Source organism: Clavelina lepadiformis, chromosome 6 (assembly GCF_947623445.1).
Source record: "Clavelina lepadiformis chromosome 6, kaClaLepa1.1, whole genome shotgun sequence".
Classification (NCBI taxonomy): Eukaryota; Metazoa; Chordata; class Ascidiacea; order Aplousobranchia; family Clavelinidae; genus Clavelina; species Clavelina lepadiformis.
In genome coordinates, this window is record NC_135245.1 from 1775267 (window position 1) to 1797174 (window position 21908).

Here is a 21908-nt window from a genome sequence, read left to right on the forward strand (position 1 = left end):
AAAACTTATGTCGCATGTGAGTAATTGAACAATGTTTTATATTTATCTTACTCGCAATTGAAACTGTTTACTGCGGTATAGAAAATAGGCTGATACATTTCACACATCTCGTAGTTATTTTCCATTATCTCCTAACTACCACGCGGCGATTTGATTTAAACCTTTTTCTTTTTCAGTCATGTCATGCGTATCTTCTGACAGCCGACAATGGTTTATAAGCAACCATTTGCAATTACGACAGGCTATAACCAGTTAGGCCTACATACGCTCGGAAATCTTACTGCATCAAATGGAATTCTTTGGCCAAAAATTGGTACAACGGAGCTCAATTTATGTCCATTAAATTTACAGCAGGTACACATATTACTACCATACTGACATTTTCAATTTCATAAGCAACACATTAAGATTTGTGAAGATGAAGTTATTGGTAGAACACGTTTGTACACAAAGTATGCTGGCAAGATGAAATACACTATTGATATTTGGAGAATTGTTGCTTTCAAAGAGGTTCTTCGTTTAGAAACCTTTCCAGCATTACGTAAGCTTCTCTCGGCTTGTCGGTCGGCACCATATGACCAGCACCCTGTAGATAAATTAAAGTTTAGGAATGAAACTGTGTTGGTTTATTCTTATTGTCCACTCAATGCCTAGCACTATGCCACGGCATCAAGAAACATGGCGGTAAAAAACCTTAAGACAGACCTTCACTGTCACGAAAGATATTCGGTCGTATTCTTTCCAAAAGCCGGCAACTTGACTGGAGCCATCCTCAGCGAACGCCCTCCATTTTCTTCGCGGTGTCATTATCTTGAACGAGATCGATTAAGTCTATTTTCAACGCTCAAGGCTTAAACCGGCACTCAAACGGCCTTACATGCTCACAAAAGTCACGTATAACTGCTATGTTCTTAACTATAATTCACTTATTAATCTACTCAGTCGTGTTATTGGTTCACCTCGTATCCCAGCCGGTCGAAGAACTGTTCTCCTCCCATGAAATTGCAAGCCATGTCAATGTCCCCAAAGTACAATAACATTCTGACGTCATCCTAAAATATAAGGAGTTTACTCTCGTTTGCTTCGTTTGCTTTTACAGTCATCGAGACAACCTACCAGCGAATCCATAATGTCTTTGATTGTTGACGTCATATCGTCGTAGATCTTTCGATAAAGTGCGAGCACAGCTTCACTACAACGTAAAAGATCAACTTCATTGAAGCGTTTCAGACGTTTATGGTGCGTCCCCTAGTCCGATACTTACTTGCAAACTTCCCATTCTTTCTGTCGGACGTGGATCGCTTCCTGCACGGCGGGCTTGTTCAAGTACGAGGTTAGGAGAGATGCATTGGAACAGACAGGGACAAGCTTCAGGTTTGAATGCTCTGCCGGCTTATCCTTGAAAAACGTTGCAAATATACGCGGGCATGAACAATGGGCTCAAACAGGGCCGGCTTTAAGCCATGCGAGCGATGCAACTACGTTGGGCCCTCAAGCTTTTTGTGGCACCGCAGTGGTTTGCACAAAAACAAAAATAAAAATTTAGGTTTTATTTACCTAAATCTCAGTGTTTCTTTTTTTCTGGAAAGAAAATGTTCTGGTGAGAAAATATCACGAAGCAAAGCTTTGAAGAGAGCTGATTTGCATTTTAAAGTTGTTATTTGGTTTACGTTATTATTATTATTATTATTACTACTACCATTCTTAGCTCATTTAGCCATCAGACATCAGCTCTTGCGTTGGGCCCGGCGCTTGCCTGGGCCGGCCCTGGGCTCATATTTACTGAATCGGACAGAGCTGCTTTACATGAGTCAAGAACTGTATCTGCAGAACTTGACCTATTTTTTGGTGTGCTCGAAAATATTCGAGTACTAATTTATCAATACTCTGGTGCACTTGAATGTTTTTAAATTAATTCAATCGGTTTTTGTTTGTCGTCACTTATTTTTTAACGATTGCGTATTTAATACTTAAGCGATAAGCTACAGCGCATAAGATATCGCCTATCCAAACTTTTTTTTAATAGCCTCGTGGTTTTTAGTATTATGCTAAACAATGTACGATGATAAAAGATACGACAGTTTCCACTGCTAAAAATGATTATAAAGAAATGAATAGACATCACCGTCCGTAGTTTTTATTATCCGTCAATACCAAATCAAAGTACTTGAGTACCGACGTTGAGTACACTCGGTACTTATTGCCGGTCTGACCAGTTACTTGTTTTGGACTTGAATGTTTTGATAAACTAAGTAATCGTAGGCCTACTTCAAACGCAAAGGTTCAGTTTGTGCTAAAATAAAAAATTGCAAAATAAAATTGTTTATATGCCCTTGGTGCATGACACGTTACAAGGGCGTTATTACAATAGTTTTGTGGCAATCTTAGACAGTTGTCTATTAAGAACCCACGGTACCGAGAGGCCTGTGTATTACTACCCCGGCCCTCGAGTTAAATCGCTTACCATGCTTAAGGGACTTTGGTAAATCAGATCCTCAATGGTTGAACGTTTCTCTCTGGAATGACGTAGTCGCGCATCTTCAGATTCTGAGGCGCAATTTGCGTAAAGGTTGTAGAGGTTGAGGCCCTCGTTGTTCATGATGTGATTCACCTTACTAACCTGTGGCGTTAAAACTATGTTTGCAATACAACAAAGTAGCCTACTTGAGATAATATTTAACGGTGACATTTCTCTTGAGATATTCCAAGTCCCGTTGTAGTGCCAAGTTTGATCCGGGCATTGTGACGTTCAGATATCTCATGACTCAACGTAAAAGTTGTCCGCTTAGGAAAAACTTAAATGTTAGAAACAAAACTTACAAACTTACAGGGAAAACAAAGTTTTTCGCCATAAGACCTACGCTGAGTCACGTAACATTATTACGTCACAATGCCCGCAACAAAAATGGCATGGAACTGTAATTTCGTGAGCTATTAAAACCTTCTCAAAAAACCTTGATCATGCAATCCTCATGAAAGAAAGTACTGAAACTGCAGCTCTCTTCGGTGCAGCAATATCTATGTAATTCGCTCCACATGGACTCTCCAAAGAGCCCATGATAGTAGGCAAAATAGACGGACGAGTCGGAGTTCAATCTTCTGTCAAGCAAGCCGTTTCCGATGATGACACCCTGATTATTACATCACTAAATCAATTATATAACAAGACGGCATGACACTACAATAAGGTATAATAGGTATAATACAAGGTTAGTTTTATTTTCGATTTTTCTACACTGCGATAAGGATGAGACAATTCACCATTAAATTGCTATTGGGGCTGGGTGATAGTTTATGATAAACTATTTTGAATTATCTTGAAGGGCACTTTATCTTATGAGTGTTTTAATTTACCTGTTGAATTATCTGACTCTATGGTTGCGTGCAGTTAGAATACTCTAACCTTTAGAACCTTTGCTAACCTAACCTAACCCAACCTCTGACCTTTAATCTAAACGACAGTTGAAGTGTTCGACAAAAAACAATTTCATAAACTTCAATCAATAACCAGAAAACAGTTTTGCAAGAAATGATGTAATGGTATTAAAAATACCACCCAGGCCGCTACAGACTACTTGGAAATTGTAACAAATCAAAAAATTTCACTTTTATAAATTTTTACCCTGATATTGTCCATCATCCAGCTGCCATCTTGTATGATTTCATTCACCAGAGTCGGTGCGTACACCCCTCCGTAACTTTCCCCGCTAATGTAGATCTCATATCCCCGATAGGAGGGGAATTTGACGAAGAAATTTTCTAGAGCCAGTCGGTTGTCATGAGCGACCTACGCAAGCGAAAACAATAACAGAAACGTTTCAAAACACAGAAGATGTTAAATTGTAAATGCTCTTGACTTTGCATTTTATAACCTACTTACTTACAGCTGTCAACTTATAGAACACGTGTTCACATAAAACACTTTTGACAAAACAATTAGGGAAAAAATAAGATAAGAAATACAACTGTTCTACTTTATCGTCATCCAAAGTTTCTTTCGGGTTTTCGCTATACGAGAACCCAACACCGACGGGTGACTCTATGTAGAGTGTATGAGCGAGCCGATTCCACGTATAGGGGTTCTTTTGCAATCTGCCATCTGAACCAAACTATGACAAAACATATAAGCACTGGTCGTCTTGCCATTACCGTTGCTAAGTCATGTCGATGGTTCTCTGCAAACCTTGTATGGCCCATGTTCCGCAAACAGACCGTCCAATGAACTACATCCGGGTCCTCCATTGTACCAGATAATTAGTTTATTGGATGAAGGGTCGGTGCACTCATTCAACCTATCAGAAAAAAATCGTTTCCTGCAGAACCTACTCGCATGCATACCAATACAATACCAGTGCTTTCAAACCAGTGAGACAGGCCTACGAGTATGTCAACGCATTAGCGCTTACGGGATAAACGGTAGTGCGGATAAAAATTGAGTGTTTTTTAATTCAATTCATTAAAACTATTAAAAGATTCATTAACTACTTGTAATTTTTAAAATTAGTTTTTGTAATTTTTATTAATAAAACAAAAATTTTTCATACAATCTTTGTGAGTTTATTTTAACTTTACGGCTGTTCTTTAGCCACGTTGATTAATCGCGCGGATTAAGTTTTTGCGAAAAAATTGCAAACTGTCTTCCTAAATGCTGAAAAGCACTGTCGTAAGCAATTAATTTTATGGATCGGTTGTTAGGTTATGCAGTAATGGTATGGATATACGCGTATCAAGTCTCACCAATAATGCAAACTCTTTCCTTGGGTTACTTCGAGATATCCGGAGAACATACTGAACTCTGGCATTTCATCGAGTTCGGGAAGATGCTGAATTTTATCAGCCAACGACCGCCAGTTCAAGATTTCTTTGTCCGACAGACATTTGACACACAAAACGCACAAGAGCAGCACAAGCCAAACTTTACCCAGCCCCATTTTGCCTTTGAAAAGGATATAGGATGTCTATTGCCAAACCACGTTTAAAGCGATAGTTTATAACAATTAGTCACCGTATATATCATTAATTATGGATGTTTCCTGTTTCTTTTTATGCTGCAAGCTTTATGTGTGCATATGCTTTAAGTTTCTCGGTCCTAATATTTCTAATGCTGTGTTTGCACGAACGCACGGTGTAAGATTTACCAACTTCCCTAAAAGATATTCGAGATGCACCGTCTGTTGGTACGATATAACTTTCATTTGTCTATGTTAAACAATTTACTTTTGTAAGTTACAATACTCGAATTTAGGGAACTTCTGTAAGTACCATTAAGCAGGGTAAACGTAGCCTAAGTCGCTAGCTACCTTGCTGTTAACTCAATTGCAACAGGCGACTCGTTCGCTAATGTAATACAAAATGTACCCGAGATCAAAGTTATCTCGATATAGTTGTACTGAAAAACTTTTGCATTGAAAGGTATGTTGCTTTCGGAAGTACGAATGTATGGCTTGAAAAAATGCCAATTGTGGCCACCACGTCATCAATTGATGCCATCTACGCAGTCTTGTATGGCAGGAAGGACATATCGACACTCGTCAGCGCGTTTCTTATAATGTTCATGTTTCACCATACGATGTTTCATTAAGTACATGTAGTGGGCAAACATTTTACGCCATGTTGAAATTATTGTGTTATCGCTTCGAGTGCTTCACTGTCGATTGGTCAATATCGCGCCATTGTTGGACTTAAAATCTTTTTTACACATTTGCCTTGAATTGAAGTTTGTGTTGACTGAAGGTATTCAGTACAAGATTGGTTTTCCCAAACTTTTATAACCCTAGCACGTCTCGTTTCAGTTTACAATAAAACGCTTAAATTTGACGCAATTCTGTCGTTGTGTAATCAGGCGTGACATGACAGTGTGCTTACTGTGGGTTAAATTAGCCCATTCATTAGCGACTTGCCTTGCGCGTTGTGTGTTCTGAACTTTGTTCTTGGCTAGGCATACTTTGCAGTAAATCATTGACTGTATTGCGGGTGAAGCTATTTTTAAGCTAGTTCCCATCCGTACTTAAAACGTTCGAATATTGACTCAATATTCACTCAATATCGTTCAGCACAGCAAGTCGTTTGGTAAGGCTAGAAACAGCAGCTTGGTCACTTGCAGAAATATTTGAAGATTAAACGGAATGATAGGAAATGAAAGAGGCCAGCTACTTTCAAAAAGCAGCAATGCTTGCAACGCTAGCATTGACTGGATCTGCATATGTTGTGCTGCTTCGCTATTCGAAGGTTGTTGACAACCTAAGGTACATATCGTCAACAGTTGTTGCCGTACAGGTACGTTACGTAATCATAATTTAAACATAATTATGCGCGCAGTTTATTTTCTAAGTTATTTCGTTACTGGTTAAATGTAGTCAAAATGCAATAACTGATAAAAGCTAACGCAATAAAGGATAATTACTAATTAGTTAATTACTAATCCTATAACATTCCAACAAGCTGTTAGCGCCTGGCTGGTGTACACAGTAGGTCGTAAACACAATCAAAGGCAAGCATTATGAAGCCCTACTAAGGGCGTGTTATGTCCCAATTGTTACGTGACAAGCTGTATATTATGACGCAGACAATGAATTAACCCTCTCTATTTGCAGGAAGTGCTTAAAATGCTTGTGACCATTTGCGTTTTATTCGTTGAATGCGGTGGATTTAAGCCCACAATGTCAATGCTTAAGTTGCAAGTGCTGGACAAGGCGAAGGGTACATTTTCAATGGCACTGCCATCATGTCTTTACGCTTTACAAAACAACATGATTTTTGTCTCGTTAGCCAATATGGATGTCCCTATACAGCAGGTTGGTGAAAGGATGTTTGGATGTACCCACTCAGCCATTATAACGCTTCGATTTAACTTGCCTGCATTTTCAGGTTCTCTTTCAATTGAAGATTCCTTTCACCGCTTTTTTGTGTGTTTTGCTCCTGGGCAAATCGCTGACTACGAGACAATGGTTTGCTGTGTTTATGATATTTACAGGTACTTTTAAGCGTGTATCTTAAAACCAACCGCTTTTTACAAACATATTTCGAGCCATTTGAATGTTTTGTTGTGCTATGAGCAAGTGTAAGGAGTAATAACTATTGTTGCCCACAGTCAAGTTTACGCTTTGTCAACTTTCCAACATCAATTTTCACGCCCTGGTTACTTTTGCGCACAGGTACCGGAGCCATAGAATATCAGTCAGCATACGGTTTTTTAAAAAACGGAGCCGCCAAAGCCGAGCAGAAAACGTCAGAGCACGAAGACAACTTTGTCGTCGGGTTTGTTGCGGTGTTGGTCGCTTCCCTTTGTTCGGCGCTGGCCGGTAAGTGTCTTTGATAATATACTGTACCATGGTAATCTTTACGCTCAGACTGAGGACTGATTTGAATCGCTCGAGGCCCGGATACCGAACTAGTCTTTGGGCAAGTTCCGGTTGTTGGACATTTTTTATTTGAATTTTTATATCGTATTTTCCGCATTTAGAACTGTTCACCATGTCCACAGAACAGGAGCAAGCGTCGTTAACGCCTCTTTATTAAAATTTTCTTTCAAATTGCCCCACTTCTTACATAATAAAGACCAAGGGTGCTAAGACAGTTAAACGACGGGCCTTGTCCAAAATTGCTTAAACATTCTCTTTTGGATTTGATGTTTGATTGTAGTTTTAAAGAAACCATTTGCTGCATCCAGCAGGGCGGTTGTAATTTATTAGCGGAGTGTTGTTTTTTATAACACTACTAAACATTTATCAACGTGTTTTGGTAAACCTTAGAAGGTTCCTAAGTCGGCATTGAAACAAGAACAATTGATTGCATTATGGGCCCTGAAGACCAGAAAAATGTTCAAGCCGTATCCTGTTGTGACGTATTCTACCTATTTCTTCTAAGAGCGTTTAATCGAACATATATTTACGAAAGTTGCTAATTATTTACTGTTTAATTGATGATTTAAGATAGGTTGACAGAAAACTGAAAAATTGCTTCGAACATACGATTTGTTCCGGTGATACAACGGCAACAGCCGATGCCGCGGTTTGGGCTGCTAATGAATTGCCATTATGTCCTGCACTTGTTTCAAACAAAACAAGAGATTTGCAAAGTAATCTTCTAATTAGAAACAAATACGATCGCTTTGTCCGAACAATTTTGTTTTCTATCGAAAGTTTCGAAATAGATCTTTTTTACGTCACTGATAACCGGTTTGTTAATAAACAAAGCAAAAACAAAAATTCGCTAGCGGTTTTGGGTGTCGTGTAATTTCACTATTAAAAAGGGCGCCGCGAAAAAGGTTGGAAACCACCGGTCTAGAACGTACTGTAGGTCATGTCCGAATGTAGGGCGCACGCTCCAGCAAACAGTAGGTTTTTGTTTAACACAGCTATATACTTCTATCCCATTGTGGTGGAAATGTCTATCATACTGCATTCATTGGCCCTGAACATTTCGAGTTTGACCCAATGGCAAGTACGGTCTGGGTTTTAAAAAATTACCTGGAAAATTTCGTAAGAACCCCTGATGATTTTAAATTAATGTCGTTTTAGTTAAGTATTTTTGAAAACCCTTCCCGGTTGGTTTATCATTCATTTGGCCAGTGCTCTTGGTGGGTGTTATAGAAGATACATTTTGTTTAAAAGGTTGTTGTTGTACATCTTGCATGGAAGCTCCAGCCAGCCTGTAGTCCTACATAACTTACTGGCCCGTGTCCCACAATAAATAAGACGCTTAGGCCAATCCACAGTGAATTGCAACGCAACGGGCTCCGCAATTTGGCACCTTAACATTTTTCAGACGGGTTGAGTTCGGGCTTAAATTTGAAAAAAAATCGACCCGAATTCAAACTCACACTCTGCCACATTTACGACGTAATTATAGTTTCTGTGCACGAATGTGCATGAGTGCAGAATGCTAAAAACTTCCGCACAAAGCAAAGTGCAACTTAGTAAAGGATGACTTTGATTCATTCAGTAAATTTAACTTTCGGCCCTGAATCTGGTCTCAAACAAAAAAACGGGTTCTGTATAAAAGTATAAGGCCGGTTTATAACCCTGACATTAATGCGACTCAGCGCCTTTCTGCGTCACAATCGTTAACCTTAATTCATCAGTTTACTTGCTGGTTACAAACGTGCAGGACGACAGGAAAAAAGTTACTTCAAAAGTTACATAGCAAGCGCCCCTGTTCTCCCCGACTGGCCAGTCCGCCACTCGTCATTCAAAACCCGGCGTATATTTTTGTAAAGGGTAACCGGGTTGGTGGGTGTGTTATTGGGCACCACTAAAATGATTTTGTATAAAACAACTGTCAATCTGCCCTACATTTATAACCGAACATAAGTAAGATTTCTCGGTTCCCCCACCCCCTAATCTTATATAACCCGTAAGGACCCCGCAATATTTCGCTGTGTTATTTTCTTTGGGAACAAATTCTTCAGAAATGAGCTTTGCAGTTGCTTCATTTACCTGTTACAGGAGTTTATTTTGAAAAGATGATCAAACAGGAAGATTCACCGATCTGGGTCAGAAATTTTCAAATGTACATCTGGTCGATACCTGCAACTTTATTGAGTTCGTTTTTACAGGATTTTTCCAAGATCAAAAAGGAAGGGTTTTTTGTCGACTACACTTCAATAGTTTGGCTGATAATAAGTAAGCTATTGTACTAATGTAACTGATGGTGTCAAGCTGTTTTTCACAATAATGGAAGCAGTTTTTGTGCTTTTAAAATAAGCAGAATGTTTTGCGATCGTAAGACTATGCTTGCGATCAACCCTCGACTCATGAGCATCGTCTAACGGTGCGAAAATCCTAAAAGATATCTCGTTAAAATTTCGATCACTGTTGACGATTTTGACTTGCTTCCTAACGTAGTTTGAAATTGTATGAATGTCAAGGTCGCTTCTTTACAGTTGTTTCGAGTTTGGGTGGAATCTTGGTGTCTTTTGTTCTTCTGCATACGGACAATGTCACGAAGAGCTTTGCTGCCTCAACTTCACTCGTTCTGTCAACTTTTGCCTCATATTTATTATTCGAATACAACATAGGTATGTTTTCGAGTAAAAGCGTTCTTAGAGAATACGATTACTACTCTGTGTCAAAAACTTGCCCGGTATCAAACCACGAAGTTACTGTAGCTGTCATGAGACCGCCAGCACTGTAAATGTATATAAGCATTGTAGCACCCACGATGTAGTAAATAAGCAAGCCTATTACTACGTCATTCGCATGATGTACGTTGGGCAGTTTAAGGACGTTGTAGATGGGGATTATTTGTCTGGCTAACAACAATTACCAATTTCTTTGTTTGGCGACTTCCCCTTCACAATAATTATACAATGATAAAATGACACACTTTCAACTTGTGGACCAGAACCCCATGAGCAAGATCAACGTTTTAGGCTTAAATTGCACATTTAACGCATTTTCATGGCCGTTTTCAGCTACAGTCTTCCCAAGGAAAAGCTCAGTGAAGCATAATCCACCTATAACAATTGGTCAAACAGGATTTTAATGGGCAGTAAAATCAAATTTTTCACCAAATGCTTCTTTAAATTTTTACGAGTCAGTTAAAGAACCCATTTTATTTCTATGGAATATCCGGTGGTGGTTTGCGCAGCCTGTGCTTTTGTTTTCCCCTGCACGCGACGCTGTTAAATAAATACGGTAAAATGTTTTTAAAAGATATGTATAAATGTTTTGTTTAATCCATTTCGTGTGGCCCAGGTATTTATTTCGCCGGCGGAATGATTTTAGTCTGTTGCGCAATATACGTCTACGCTCACCCGCTGCCAAGCAACAAACATCGCCTCGTCTCCACTTCCGACGAGGTCTAGTCACGTGACCACATGTGGGAGATGCACCCGAAACGTTACCTCTAGGCCGATATTTCTTCTAATCCCATGACAGGCTACTGGCACTAATCGAAAGGTTATGAGAAGCCAAAGGAATACTTCGATCAGTCTTAAAGCTTTGGCATTCCAAGCAAATAATTTTGAGCTTTGAAGCAATGCCGGCTTTCTCGGAGAATTAGGATAACCTCGAATAGGCAAGCAAGTCTATACGACGCTACCGTATGCTCTTTGAAGCGTGGTCTGCCATCCGTTCAAATGTGATTTCATATTTTATGCAGATGGTTTTATTCTGGTTGGCCTGGAATTTAAATGTATTGTGTTTTTATTGTGTTCGTTTTAATGAATTTTATCGATGCATTGCGAGATATCAAGAGTTTGTTCTACTATATACGTGCAACGCTGTCTAACATTAAAATTACGACCGTTTTTAAGGTTTTGCTGAAAGCAATTGGTCAGCTCCAGAGAAGGCAAAAGCGCCATTTGTTTATGAATATACTTGTTGACGTCGATTTTTTTGTCATTTCATTTATGACAAAGAAGATTATACTTTTCTGCTTAAGAAGTTGACATTTTCTGAAAGGTAAAGATTCGTCAATCTCCGACGAAGTCAACTTTTAAAGGGCAGACCCCTCATCAAAGCTTACTTCAAGACACCGAAAGCGGTTGACTTGAATATATAAGTAAGCTATGCATCGAAAAAAAAATAGTTTAGGAAGTTTATACGGCGTTTTTGACATGGGAAAAATAGTTTTTCTGTGGTTTATAGTCCTGTCTTATGCTTGGAGATCGGTTATTCCTGCAGAAGGTAAGTTTCAGAAGGTTCAAAGTTGACAGTAATTAAAAGAAACTTTTGCAAAATGGCGTTTACATTTTAATTACTGTTGTTTGTACCAGACTTGTAGTTGTACCATTTTTTTATTGACGTTGGTTTGGCTCAAAATATATACTAATTATAACAGGCCTCACTTGTTGGGTATGTGAAAATCAATCGACCAACGAAGAATGTCAATTGAATGGTAGAATACAAAGATGCCAATCGAACCAGGTACCTCCAACAGATTATTAATACGAAATGTGACTGTTTGGGGTCAACTTCTTTACTTTCAATTCTTGTTACGTATCAATTCTAATACAACTTCTATGGACTCGTTATACACGTCTTTGATCGAACATTCTAGCAAGCTTGCCAAAACGAGCTACGACGAGATTCGAATGGCATGAGAATTACCAAGCGATGTAAACAGGCGTTGGCGTGTGATAACAACTACATACAGGTGATGTTCCTTGACTTCTGATGCTCTTCGTGCTGTAGGCCAACCATAGCCAATTCTACCGGTATCGATCCTTACCAGTATTGGCATCGTTATCTTTAGATAATTAATCGGTTAGCAAATAGTTTTTATCGGTCTGAAAATGACCAAAAATTGTCATTATAAAACAGAATCCACGAGCAGCCTGGCAACCAGCTCAGTGTAATTGGAAAACGCCGAGTTCAGTTTGTCGCTGCTGCTGCAGTACCGACCTATGTAATGCCCCTGAGTTAGGTTGCACGGAAGTACGAGGTAAGTAGGGATTCAGGAAAAATATTTTAAAAGTTTTACAACCATCATAAAAATAGTGAAGACAACTGTTGCGTGACCTGTACTTCACCCGAAAAATTTTATATCAAAAATTAAAACGTGTCTCAAAGTCGCGACAACCTATTTACAGTAACGTGAATGCTTATGCATTCGCTATATTCTGTACAACACCGCAAAATACAGTCTAAAATAAACACGCATGAAAATACAAAGACACGCACTACTTGTTTCAACGAGATTGCTTACACCAAAGCACACCGACGAAAACCTTATTCAATCCATGTCCAGATTTTGTTCAATGTGATCCGATGCCGGCCCCTCGATTCGGGCGGGTCTCTTGCGATGAAGACGGAATGAAGATCGGAGCCAAATGCAAGTTCGCTTGCAGAAAAGGTAGGAGCGTAATTTAAACAGACCGTCAGCTGGCTTGCGTTTATGTAAACTGCTATGTTAATTTTTTTCCAGGTTTCCAGATGTTTGGAAACGAAAGGAGCGAATGCGTGAAGAATGATGGGACCCTATCAGCGCGTTTCGATAAACCGCCGCCGGTATGCGAACGTAAGTGATACTAAGCTGGACTAATCTGAATAGTTACAGAAAATTTACGTAACAGTAGGTCGCTGCTGTTACTGGAATTATTTCACATTTTTACCCCAATTTAGCACTGATGTGCCGACCACCTCAACGTGCGCCCACTAACGGATTGGTAACTTGCAGCGATGGAAACAGTGTGGGGAGCGTGTGCAAGTTCGCTTGCGCTGAGGGATTTTACATGACTGGAAATGACACGAGAACGTGTAGTAAGTCGAGTTAATTTAAACGCAATGTTCGTCGAAAGCTCTATTCTGTGGTATAGTTTATACCAGCTATGTCCAACCCGCGGCCCACGAACCGGGCCCTTTTGAAGGTTTTGTGAGGACCTGGTGTTGGTATCGTTGTGTTATAAGTGAAGTGTATGAAATATGTATGAAAGCGTGCGGCTGATTATTATTTTATTCGTGTAGAAATTGTTTGAGCGTCATAACGTCTATTATTGTGCGTGTTGTTGGTAATGTGTTTTTGTGGTTAGTAGTGTATGTTATCCATGGTGGCAATGTGCGGCCCGATTGAACTAGTGACGTAACTTTTGACCCACTAAGGTATTTCGGTTGGACATAACTGGTTTATGCAAAAGTTTATAATGAATTTCAAAAGTTCTATAGGTACAGTAAATCAGTTGATTGCTACAAAAGTCTTTTTGTAACAAAATATCATACCCTGGGTTTTTGCGGAAAACTTTATTTCGGTTTTAAATCCAGTGAAAGGGAAAAGAAACAGATGGGATAATAATCGACCTTCCTGCAATCCTCTTCTTTGCAATCCGCCCCATACTGATCCGCTAAACGGCGCTGTCGTTTGCTCCAAGGGAAATGCTTTAGATAGCAAATGCCAGTGAGATTGATGTGATACTAAAGCAATGCGTCATGAGTTGTCAGTCCTACTAGTTTTACATTTGTCTGTAAATGAGCAATGAAGACGTTTTTGAAACGTATTTCGTAGTTAACCCAGTAGTTTTGTAGATGTGATGAACTTATCCAGCTCTGAACGGAATCTCATCTTTCAGATTTACTTGCAAAGAAGGTTATTTCTTGAACGGGTCTCCTCTATCTACTTGCGGTTACGACGGTACTCATGACAAAAATGCCAATTGGGACTATCTGGCGCCAACATGCGACAAAATCTCCTGCCCGCCGCTATTTGACCTTCTTAATGGTGACATTAGGTGCTCTGACTCGAATGACGAAAGAAGTATTTGCAGGTAGAGATTATTTATCTGACTCATACGTGTGGAATTAACGTAACCTTTATGTGGTTATTCCAAAGAAGAACGAATTCAGTTTGTACTACAATAACTTAATGGTTCTTTGTTAACTTTACTGTTGAGGATTGTTTTATATTTTAAGGTTTTTCTGCATCGATGGTTATGCGCTAGATGGCGCGTCAACCGCAACGTGCCTTGATGAGATTAAAAATGACGATCAAGGTGAATGGAGTGCTCCGTTACCTAACTGCCTAAAAATAACTTGTCTTCCTCGACACATTGCGCCAATTAACGGTAATATGGAATGCTCAGATGACAATAGTGGTGGCAGTGTGTGCAGGTGAGCACAAATCCTCGAAGTTTAGGTCTTATGAAGTTTTCAGAATAAAAAAAATAAATAAAAAATAACTGAAGCACAATGAAACAATCTACTAGAAGGAACATTTGAAAAACGTTTTGATTGAAATAAATTCAGAGTTTATTTTGCGGTGAAACACTCAAAGGAAAATTATTAGCAACCAGCTATCGCTCCAACGCAAAATGTATATTCAAAGTCAATTTCCTTTTTTGCGTATGAGCATATGACTCGATTGTATGCGTGTCACAGGTTCTCCTGTCACGTGGGCTATCAAGTAAACGGGTCACCCAGGTCCGTGTGTCGCGATGACGGGGACGGAGATGCGTCGGGTGCCTGGACGCAACCGCGGGCCACTTGCCTCAAAATCAGGTGTCGGCCATCACATGATCACCCCACAAACGGCGGGGTCACGTGCACCGATTCTAACAAGATTGAAAGTGTCTGCAGGTGCACGCAGCTGTGCTATGCAGTGCGCACGAGTTTGAGTCATGTTCAGTCGAAGTCATAAGGAACGATGACTTTAAATATGAAACGGAATTAGGCTACTGTGTTCGGCAACAATGGTTTTAAGTCTCTAAACCAGTGGTTCTCAACCGCCGGTCCGCCAAATATATTAAAATTTTATATCTTAATTGCAAAATGCAAGATGTTGAAAGCTTGTCCATTGATTAAAGAAATAAAATATCAAATTTTTAACTGATTTAGAGCTTCGCCAGTTCTGTAATTTGTCGCATTGTGACGTAACATAGAGTTCATCGTCTACTTTGGACTTTATCGTACGTCACAACGCTGCAACTGTTGTGCCCAACTGTTTAAAAGTACGCTACAACTCGTTTAAGACCAGTTGTATATGAAAGCTAAGAAGACTTTTAAACAAAGTTTTACGAAATTTTACAGTATAATTTAGCGAAAACAACTTTTGAGTGGCATACTTTTGCCGTAATTACATTTTGGTTTGATTTTTGAAGGTCCACCGGTCCGCAAAATTGGTTTTGAAATTTTACCGGTCCGCAAGCAAAAAAAGGTTAAGAACCACTGCTCTAAACTCTATTAACAATTAATCTCTCCTATTGACTTCTTAAGGTTCACTTGCAACGAAGGTTACTCCTTGATAGGATCACCTGACTCCCTCTGCGAGGATGACTTTGACGACGACTCTGAAGGACGGTGGAGCTCTCTAGCTCCCACATGCCGACGTATAATTTGTTCTCCACCCCACCGTGATCCCGAACATGGAAGCGTTTTCTGTAACGACGGCAACAACGAAGGAAGCGTTTGCAGGTAAAGACTGGGGGAAACCAGAAAGATTCTATTAATCAAATAAAGCGTTTGTAGAAAGTTATTCATTTTTATGTTTATAATTTTCTATACTAACTTCTGCACTTAAATTACCAACATTCCAATCTCGTAATAAACTTCTTAGATCTCATTTATGACTTAATTCTTGTCAAAGGCCACATTGTCATCATAAACTTTGCAAAATGTTTTTGTATAAGGTACCTGTACCGAATAAGGCCCACCTAACACTTTTTTGAAAATAACTCAAGAACCAAAAATGAGAATAGACTGAAAAATCGTATTCTATTAGTGAGGGTATATGACTACAACATATTAAAACCACAATACCTGACAACCCCCCAAAAAAATTTTATAAAGAAATTAAAAATTCCAAAAAATGGGCCTTATTAGGAGCATAGGCTCCTAATAAGGCTCACCAATTTTGTGAGTACAGTGAGACCTCGTTAATCCGGACCACTTCGTTTCGTCAAAAAATGTCGGTTTAGCGGGGTATCCGGATTATTGGAAAGTAAAAAATCAATCAATCTTGCAAATGCAGCACCGTGTTCGATACGCAGTATGCACCTTACTCCAATTCTAAGTACCGAGTTTCTGGCTGGACAGCAACTAAAATAAAATTATATTTTTTGTATGATCCGACCCAGTGTCGAACCCCAGAACCACCGTATTAAAGACGAATGCTCTAAGCCAGAAGTGACGAACATGCGGCCGCAAATCGGTTTGACAACCGCTCTTGCATGGCGAAGCATTCCGGCGGGACCAGCAGTCTAGAACTTTCTTAGGCCTGTTTCCAATTTTTGCGCAATGCGATATCAAAAGCTGATAGCACGATTGAGTCGCAGCAGTATGTCTTCAATAGATTGCCGCACTCAACCTATGTAATGTACGTATTTTTTTGCGACCGCGGAAGCGTTGTTTGTTAGTGTTGATGAACAATTTATTTTTTCGTTTCTAAAATACTGTACAGTATTTCATAGTATGACTAAAAAGCTGTGCGGCTTACTCAGCTGTAACTAACAAAGTGGCTTGCCACAACGAATAGGACCGTCACCGCTGCTACAACGTCATTATGCAACGCAACGTAATTATGCGTAGATAATAATCGGCTATTGTTTCGTCAACAAACTAACAATACTGTATTAGGACAATCGTGAATCATTTTCGCTTAACTGTTAATAATCCGGTTTATCGGATTTTATTGCTATTGATTTAGCACATTTGTTCCAAAACTTTTGTGTCGGAGTCGGACAGCGGGGTTTCCGGATTAAAGGGGTAAAATGCATAGGAAGAAATCCGTTCCCGGCAGTTTTGTGTCGGATAGCGGGGATTCCGGTTCATCGGGGTCCGGATTAACGAGGTCCCACTGTATTTTGATTCAAAACATAGTAATAGACAACATATAACATTATTAGAAATTTCACATTTTAAGTTGTACAAACATTTAAAAAGATTCCATTAGGCGCATCAAAGTAACTGCAACAATTTGCCAACTGATGACTGGAACCACTCTTGAAGTCTGGACATCAATTAGCCAAGCATCTTGTATGGGCCTTATTAGGCGCATGTGGCATCCACGAAAAAAATGTCACATTTTTATCATCAGAAAAATTTTAGCAAAAAAAAGTGGATTATCCTTTTCAATACTAAGTTGGTTGTTACATGAAAACTTCAGCCGGCTGACAACAGTTCATTTAACCGGCCAAATTCTCACTTACTTTTTTTCTAAATTAACAAAACCACCTTAATTGCAAATATCAAATTTTTGTTGTGCTCTAGCGAATCGGTTGATCACGTGACAAGGATGAAATCTGGTAAACCATCATGAATTTATATTAGTTTTTATGTAGGGACAAAATCTTTTATTTATTTGCACGGGTTTGCGAAATATGAGCAATGGGCCTTATTAGGGACCGGGCCTTATTCGGTACAGGTACCTTATACCGTAAAACCTCTATTTGAGCGCCACCTTTATTTGAACGCCACCTCTAATAGAACGCCACTTTTAAAGAAGGGTAGAAAAATAGAGCGCCTCCCTCTAATTGAACGCCACCTCTAATAGAACACCACTTTTAAACAAGAGTTGAAAAATAGAGCGCCATGGCGGTGAAATAGAGGTTTTACGGTATTTATTTATTGTACATTTACTTCAATGACTGTTACTTGAATTGAATACAATTGAATGATAATAATTGAATTAATCTAACCTTGATCCCCCGGGAAGTTTTTCCTGCATCGTCGGATATCGCTTGGAAGGAAGAATCACTTCGACCTGTCAGAATGATGAGGATGGGAACCCGGGTGGAGAATGGAGTCATCCTGCTCCAGTCTGTGCAAGTACGTTGCGACGAAACTGAAGCCGATGTTGTGTATAATATACAATAGCCAATGTTAATCTATGTATAGCTAATGTTATGTAAGTTAGTATGCTGATGTGTAGTTCAAGTTCTTGGGATTTAGCCCGAGCATGTTGTTGTTGTTATTGGAATACCAAGGTACCTAAGCTGTCGACAGATGATTTATGTTTATTTGGGAATTTTGTAAGATAAATATAAGCGTTACCCGATCGCGATTAAGTTTAAACTCGTTTTCCAGGGATTGTTTGCGATCCCCCATTTACCGCGATCGAAAATGGAGACTTTGAATGCACGCTTGAAAATTACGTTGGAAGTTCATGCTCCTTCGTCTGCAAAGACGACACTTTTGAACTTGTGGGATTCGAAAATTCTGTATGTATCGATGATGGCGATAATCTTGGAACATGGAGCTCTCCTGCGCCAACTTGCGCAAGTAAATCTTGCAGCTTTTTCCAGACGGTTTAAATATGGAATAATAACCTATGCCATGGTCTGGTCACTGTAACTTATTGGTTATGCTTTGAAGTGACTTAGGTTTGGGTTAAACGTGGTTATTATTAAGCGAAGTTGAAAGTATTTTGTTAAACGAGTAGCTTCTCACCAGAAAAGCATTTTCAACAGAAAAACGCTGCAATGATACCCTCAAGGCCCCGGAGAACGGTTTCATAGTTTGCGACGATGAGAGGACAATAGAATCCCAGTGCAAGTATAGCTGCGAGCCCCTCTACGAGATGGTTGGACTCGCGTCAACTACTTGCGTTGAAAGTCTGGGGACTGTAATCTGGGAGAACGAAACGCCGCCTACTTGTCGACGTACGGGTCATTGTTACAGAGATCGCTGCTAACGATTAAAAAATATTTACTGATATTATTTCTGTCACTCATGCGTTGTACTTTTTATTGTCCGGTGGGTTTATTCGTCGCTTTGCGTTGCATTACTTTTAATTGTGTCGGTCTCCGGTTAGTGGTAAATGTGCAAAAATATTATATAATATCGTATTGATTTTAGTTAAATTAAATCACAACTTGTTATAAAGTTATTACGTCATAAGTGAAATTACCGTTTTTCTTTTACTTCTATCGCTTAAAACTTTTCTTTGTTCCTATTCAGTGAAGAAATGTCAATCCCAAGATCTGCCCCACGGCGAAGTGACTTGCGAGGGAGATGGAACCCGGGTTGACAACAAATGCTCCTTCCAATGCCTCGATGGGTTCGACCTTTACCCTCCTGACGTCATAGACAACGTTTGTCTTAACGACACCACGTGGAACGTACCGAGGCCTTGCTGTGCGAGTGAGTACAAGTGGTGTCCAGGCTTGCGCGGTTTCGACTTCTAACTGACTCTTTTTGCTCTTTTCCTTGCAGGGAGTTGCCCGCCTTATGCCGTCATGGATTTCGTCATAGTCATGGATTCTTCGTCATCAATAGGAGACAAAAATTGGGCAATCATGAAGAATTTCGTCAGAAATATTCTTCAGTGAGTCGTGATGCTGTAAAATGCCTTCGACGTGGGCAACAAGACACAGTACTTCAAACGCTGTTAAAATAAGCTTTTATCACAGAACCTACAGATGCATTCAGTGGCCATTTTCTTATGAACAAAGTTGCAAATGATTCATTTTTTCAGATCATTCGAAGTTTCTTTGGAGTATGCCAGGCTGGCAGTGTTCCGTTACAATCGCATTGTTGACGTCGAGACGGAAATTGTATTCAATGATTTCGCGTCAGACAGGGAAGGTTTCTTGCGAGCGTTTGATGAAATTCCTTACGACGGCAGAGGTAAGCGATAAACCAATGTCATTCTACACCATGATGACCATCTAATGACACCCCAAGAAGCAACCAAGACCACGCCAAATCTACTTTACACATTTTTGTAATAATGTAATGATACAATACCATTGAGGCTCGTTTGATCTCTCGCAAAGACATTCTTGAGCATATAGCACGATGACGAGCTGACATCAAACGTATTGCAGGCACCAATACCGGCCGAGCTTTAAAGCACGCCAGGGACGTCATCTTTACGCAAGAGAATGGCGACCGGCCCGGTATAAGGGACGTGCTTCTTGTCATCACCGACGGAAAGTCGCAAGATGACGTGGATGACGTTTCTGAAGACCTTCGAGAGCACGGAGTTTTGGTAGGACCTATTTAGGCTACATGTTGAGGCTAATGAGACGCTTACCTCTGTAAAGTTTCTGAAACTCCGCAAAACATTTTTGTGTTAGACTATATTTTACAACATGTTGCACTTAACCGAGAACGTACTTGACATGTTTACCTCGGGTAAAATTTTACCGTGCGACGTTGTTTTTATTGGTATGGTAGGCACGGAACATAAAATGACGACAAAAAACTAGGGCGTTTTATTCAGGTACGTAAGCAATCTTTTGCTTATGCAGTTAAACTGGTTTATAATTTATAGATTAAACGCCTATGAAGTGGACTGCATGTGGGACAAAAGTCGTTGCTTTAAAGTTTTACACAAGTTTGATTTCAGACTTACGCCCTTGGTGTTGTGCCACTTCGGGGAACTCTCAACGAAGAACAATTGTTGCAAATCTCCGGTTCCCGAGATAATATGATGATCGCCGAACGGGGCTTCGAGCAACTGACGGAAGAGTTTTCCATCAGTCTGAGCGGACAAATCTGCGGAGATCCATGCGCCAACGACAAGAGGGCGGAGTATAACTAGGATCTTAAACTTTGTGCTGACCGTAACCTACAATCAGTTGCTTATTTTCAATACATTTTAACCTGCTGCATCCACACAATGTAGTGCACTGGTTATGTTTAAGGCGAAACACAAACTTGCAAAACGTGACTGAGATTTACAGCGATATCTGAACTTATTATCATTAGTCAAAATTGCAGCCTTTTACCTATTGCTCATGGTGATTGTGGACGACAGATTATCTGGTCTCCTTCATATTTTTAACCACCTTGAGTCTTTACCCTAACGACGTTAACTCCAGAAAAACTAGTCGTTGGGTAGCGCTGTTGCTACAATTTGACTGTAATTGGGTCTTTGGTGTGCTATAGGAATCAGCATTTTACCAGGACAAAAAATATTAAAATCTTCCTAGCCTTAACACTATTCTATAATATAGTATAGTGTTATATATGTGGTATAGTGTTTTATAGAGTTATATAGACAATAAGACGAGACGCTTTCTAAAACTGTAGCATTTGTTATCAGGGTATATGCAAATAACGAACCGTAACGTCCAATCGCATTCACACTGAGGTTCCTATACTTTTGCATATGCTTTCAATATAGGAGTGGACGCACGTTCGCAAATCGCGACCTTACTTTCAATACATTACTTAAGAAACAACACAGGGAACATTGAAATTACTTATTACAGTGAAAATTTTTAATTTAGCTTGTACAATTGTTAAAATCAAACCAAAATCATTTTTACATGATATACCACGTGTTATGCATGTATGTGGTAGTAAATTTTAAGTGTAAGGTGTTAAGGATTGCTTATCTTATAGTGATACACAACTAGGAACGAAAACATTAATTGAACAAATTAATATACTGGACTTTACATATAACTCTTCGTAAGCGCTAAAAAAGCTAATGATCTCACCACCGCTTTAATGTTAATGTATTGTAATGAAATGGTGGTTTATCGTTCCTTACCCTGTAAGGACGACCACTTCAATTACAAAGTTTGT

General features: G+C 39.5%; 3 protein-coding genes across 5 annotated transcripts; 2 read left to right on the forward strand and 1 right to left on the reverse strand.

The window, feature by feature from the left end:
• Window positions 1-314: 314 nt before the first annotated feature.
• LOC143462206 (lysosomal protective protein-like) lies at window positions 315-4964 on the reverse strand. Its single transcript, XM_076960272.1, has 11 exons — window positions 4738-4964; window positions 4184-4292; window positions 3975-4109; window positions 3623-3787; window positions 2955-3131; window positions 2465-2620; window positions 1265-1398; window positions 1117-1192; window positions 960-1052; window positions 706-810; window positions 315-586 (listed from the first exon to the last, which is right to left on the reverse strand). Exons 1-11 carry the CDS (start codon window positions 4929-4931, stop codon window positions 503-505), a joined length of 1428 nt encoding a protein of 475 aa, XP_076816387.1. The 5' UTR covers window positions 4932-4964; the 3' UTR covers window positions 315-502.
• An 880-nt stretch (window positions 4965-5844) lies between these two features.
• On the forward strand, window positions 5845-11256 carry LOC143462210 (CMP-sialic acid transporter-like). Of its 2 annotated transcripts, XM_076960277.1 has the most exons (8): window positions 5845-6276; window positions 6594-6794; window positions 6868-6973; window positions 7155-7301; window positions 9447-9493; window positions 9557-9623; window positions 9884-10018; window positions 10698-11256. In XM_076960277.1, the coding sequence occupies exons 1-8, from the start codon at window positions 6136-6138 to the stop codon at window positions 10805-10807; spliced, it is 954 nt and encodes a 317-aa protein (XP_076816392.1). In that variant the 5' UTR covers window positions 5845-6135; the 3' UTR covers window positions 10808-11256. The 2 variants fall into 2 exon arrangements, with proteins under 2 accessions (XP_076816392.1, XP_076816390.1); XM_076960275.1 differs by having other exon boundaries at window positions 5863-6276; window positions 9447-9623.
• A 152-nt stretch (window positions 11257-11408) lies between these two features.
• On the forward strand, window positions 11409-21397 carry LOC143462200 (E-selectin-like). 2 transcript variants are annotated; one of them, XM_076960265.1, is made up of 20 exons: window positions 11409-11630; window positions 11785-11870; window positions 12004-12099; window positions 12267-12387; window positions 12694-12798; window positions 12871-12963; window positions 13068-13205; window positions 13704-13836; window positions 14009-14203; window positions 14349-14546; window positions 14814-15011; window positions 15648-15845; window positions 18085-18197; window positions 18456-18650; window positions 18839-19030; window positions 19329-19511; window positions 19584-19695; window positions 19846-19997; window positions 20198-20361; window positions 20722-21395. In XM_076960265.1, the coding sequence occupies exons 1-20, from the start codon at window positions 11513-11515 to the stop codon at window positions 20914-20916; spliced, it is 2985 nt and encodes a 994-aa protein (XP_076816380.1). In that variant the 5' UTR covers window positions 11409-11512; the 3' UTR covers window positions 20917-21395. The 2 variants fall into 2 exon arrangements, with proteins under 2 accessions (XP_076816380.1, XP_076816381.1); XM_076960266.1 differs by lacking the exon at window positions 14814-15011 and having other exon boundaries at window positions 20722-21397.
• Window positions 21398-21908: the final 511 nt, after the last annotated feature.

Excerpts from the sequence above, each read along its gene's own strand:
- LOC143462206 (XM_076960272.1), bottom strand. The coding sequence starts at position 4,931 with ATGGGGCTGGGTAAAGTTTGGCTTGTGCTGCTCTTGTGCGTTTTGTGT. Across the intron at positions 4,293-4,737 it reads GGAAAGAGTTTGCATTATTG|GTTGAATGAGTGCACCGACC; the intron begins GTGAGACTTGAT and ends TTTTTCTGATAG. Across the intron at positions 587-705 it reads TATCTTTCGTGACAGTGAAG|GGTGCTGGTCATATGGTGCC; the intron begins GTCTGTCTTAAG and ends ATTTATCTACAG.
- LOC143462210 (XM_076960275.1), top strand. The coding sequence starts at position 6,136 with ATGAAAGAGGCCAGCTACTTTCAAAAAGCAGCAATGCTTGCAACGCTA. Across the intron at positions 6,974-7,154 it reads TGTGTTTATGATATTTACAG|GTACCGGAGCCATAGAATAT; the intron begins GTACTTTTAAGC and ends TTTTGCGCACAG. Across the intron at positions 10,019-10,697 it reads ATTATTCGAATACAACATAG|GTATTTATTTCGCCGGCGGA; the intron begins GTATGTTTTCGA and ends CGTGTGGCCCAG.
- LOC143462200 (XM_076960265.1), top strand. The coding sequence starts at position 11,513 with ATGCATCGAAAAAAAAATAGTTTAGGAAGTTTATACGGCGTTTTTGAC. Across the intron at positions 11,631-11,784 it reads ATCGGTTATTCCTGCAGAAG|GCCTCACTTGTTGGGTATGT; the intron begins GTAAGTTTCAGA and ends TAATTATAACAG. Across the intron at positions 13,837-14,008 it reads GCTTTAGATAGCAAATGCCA|ATTTACTTGCAAAGAAGGTT; the intron begins GTGAGATTGATG and ends CTCATCTTTCAG.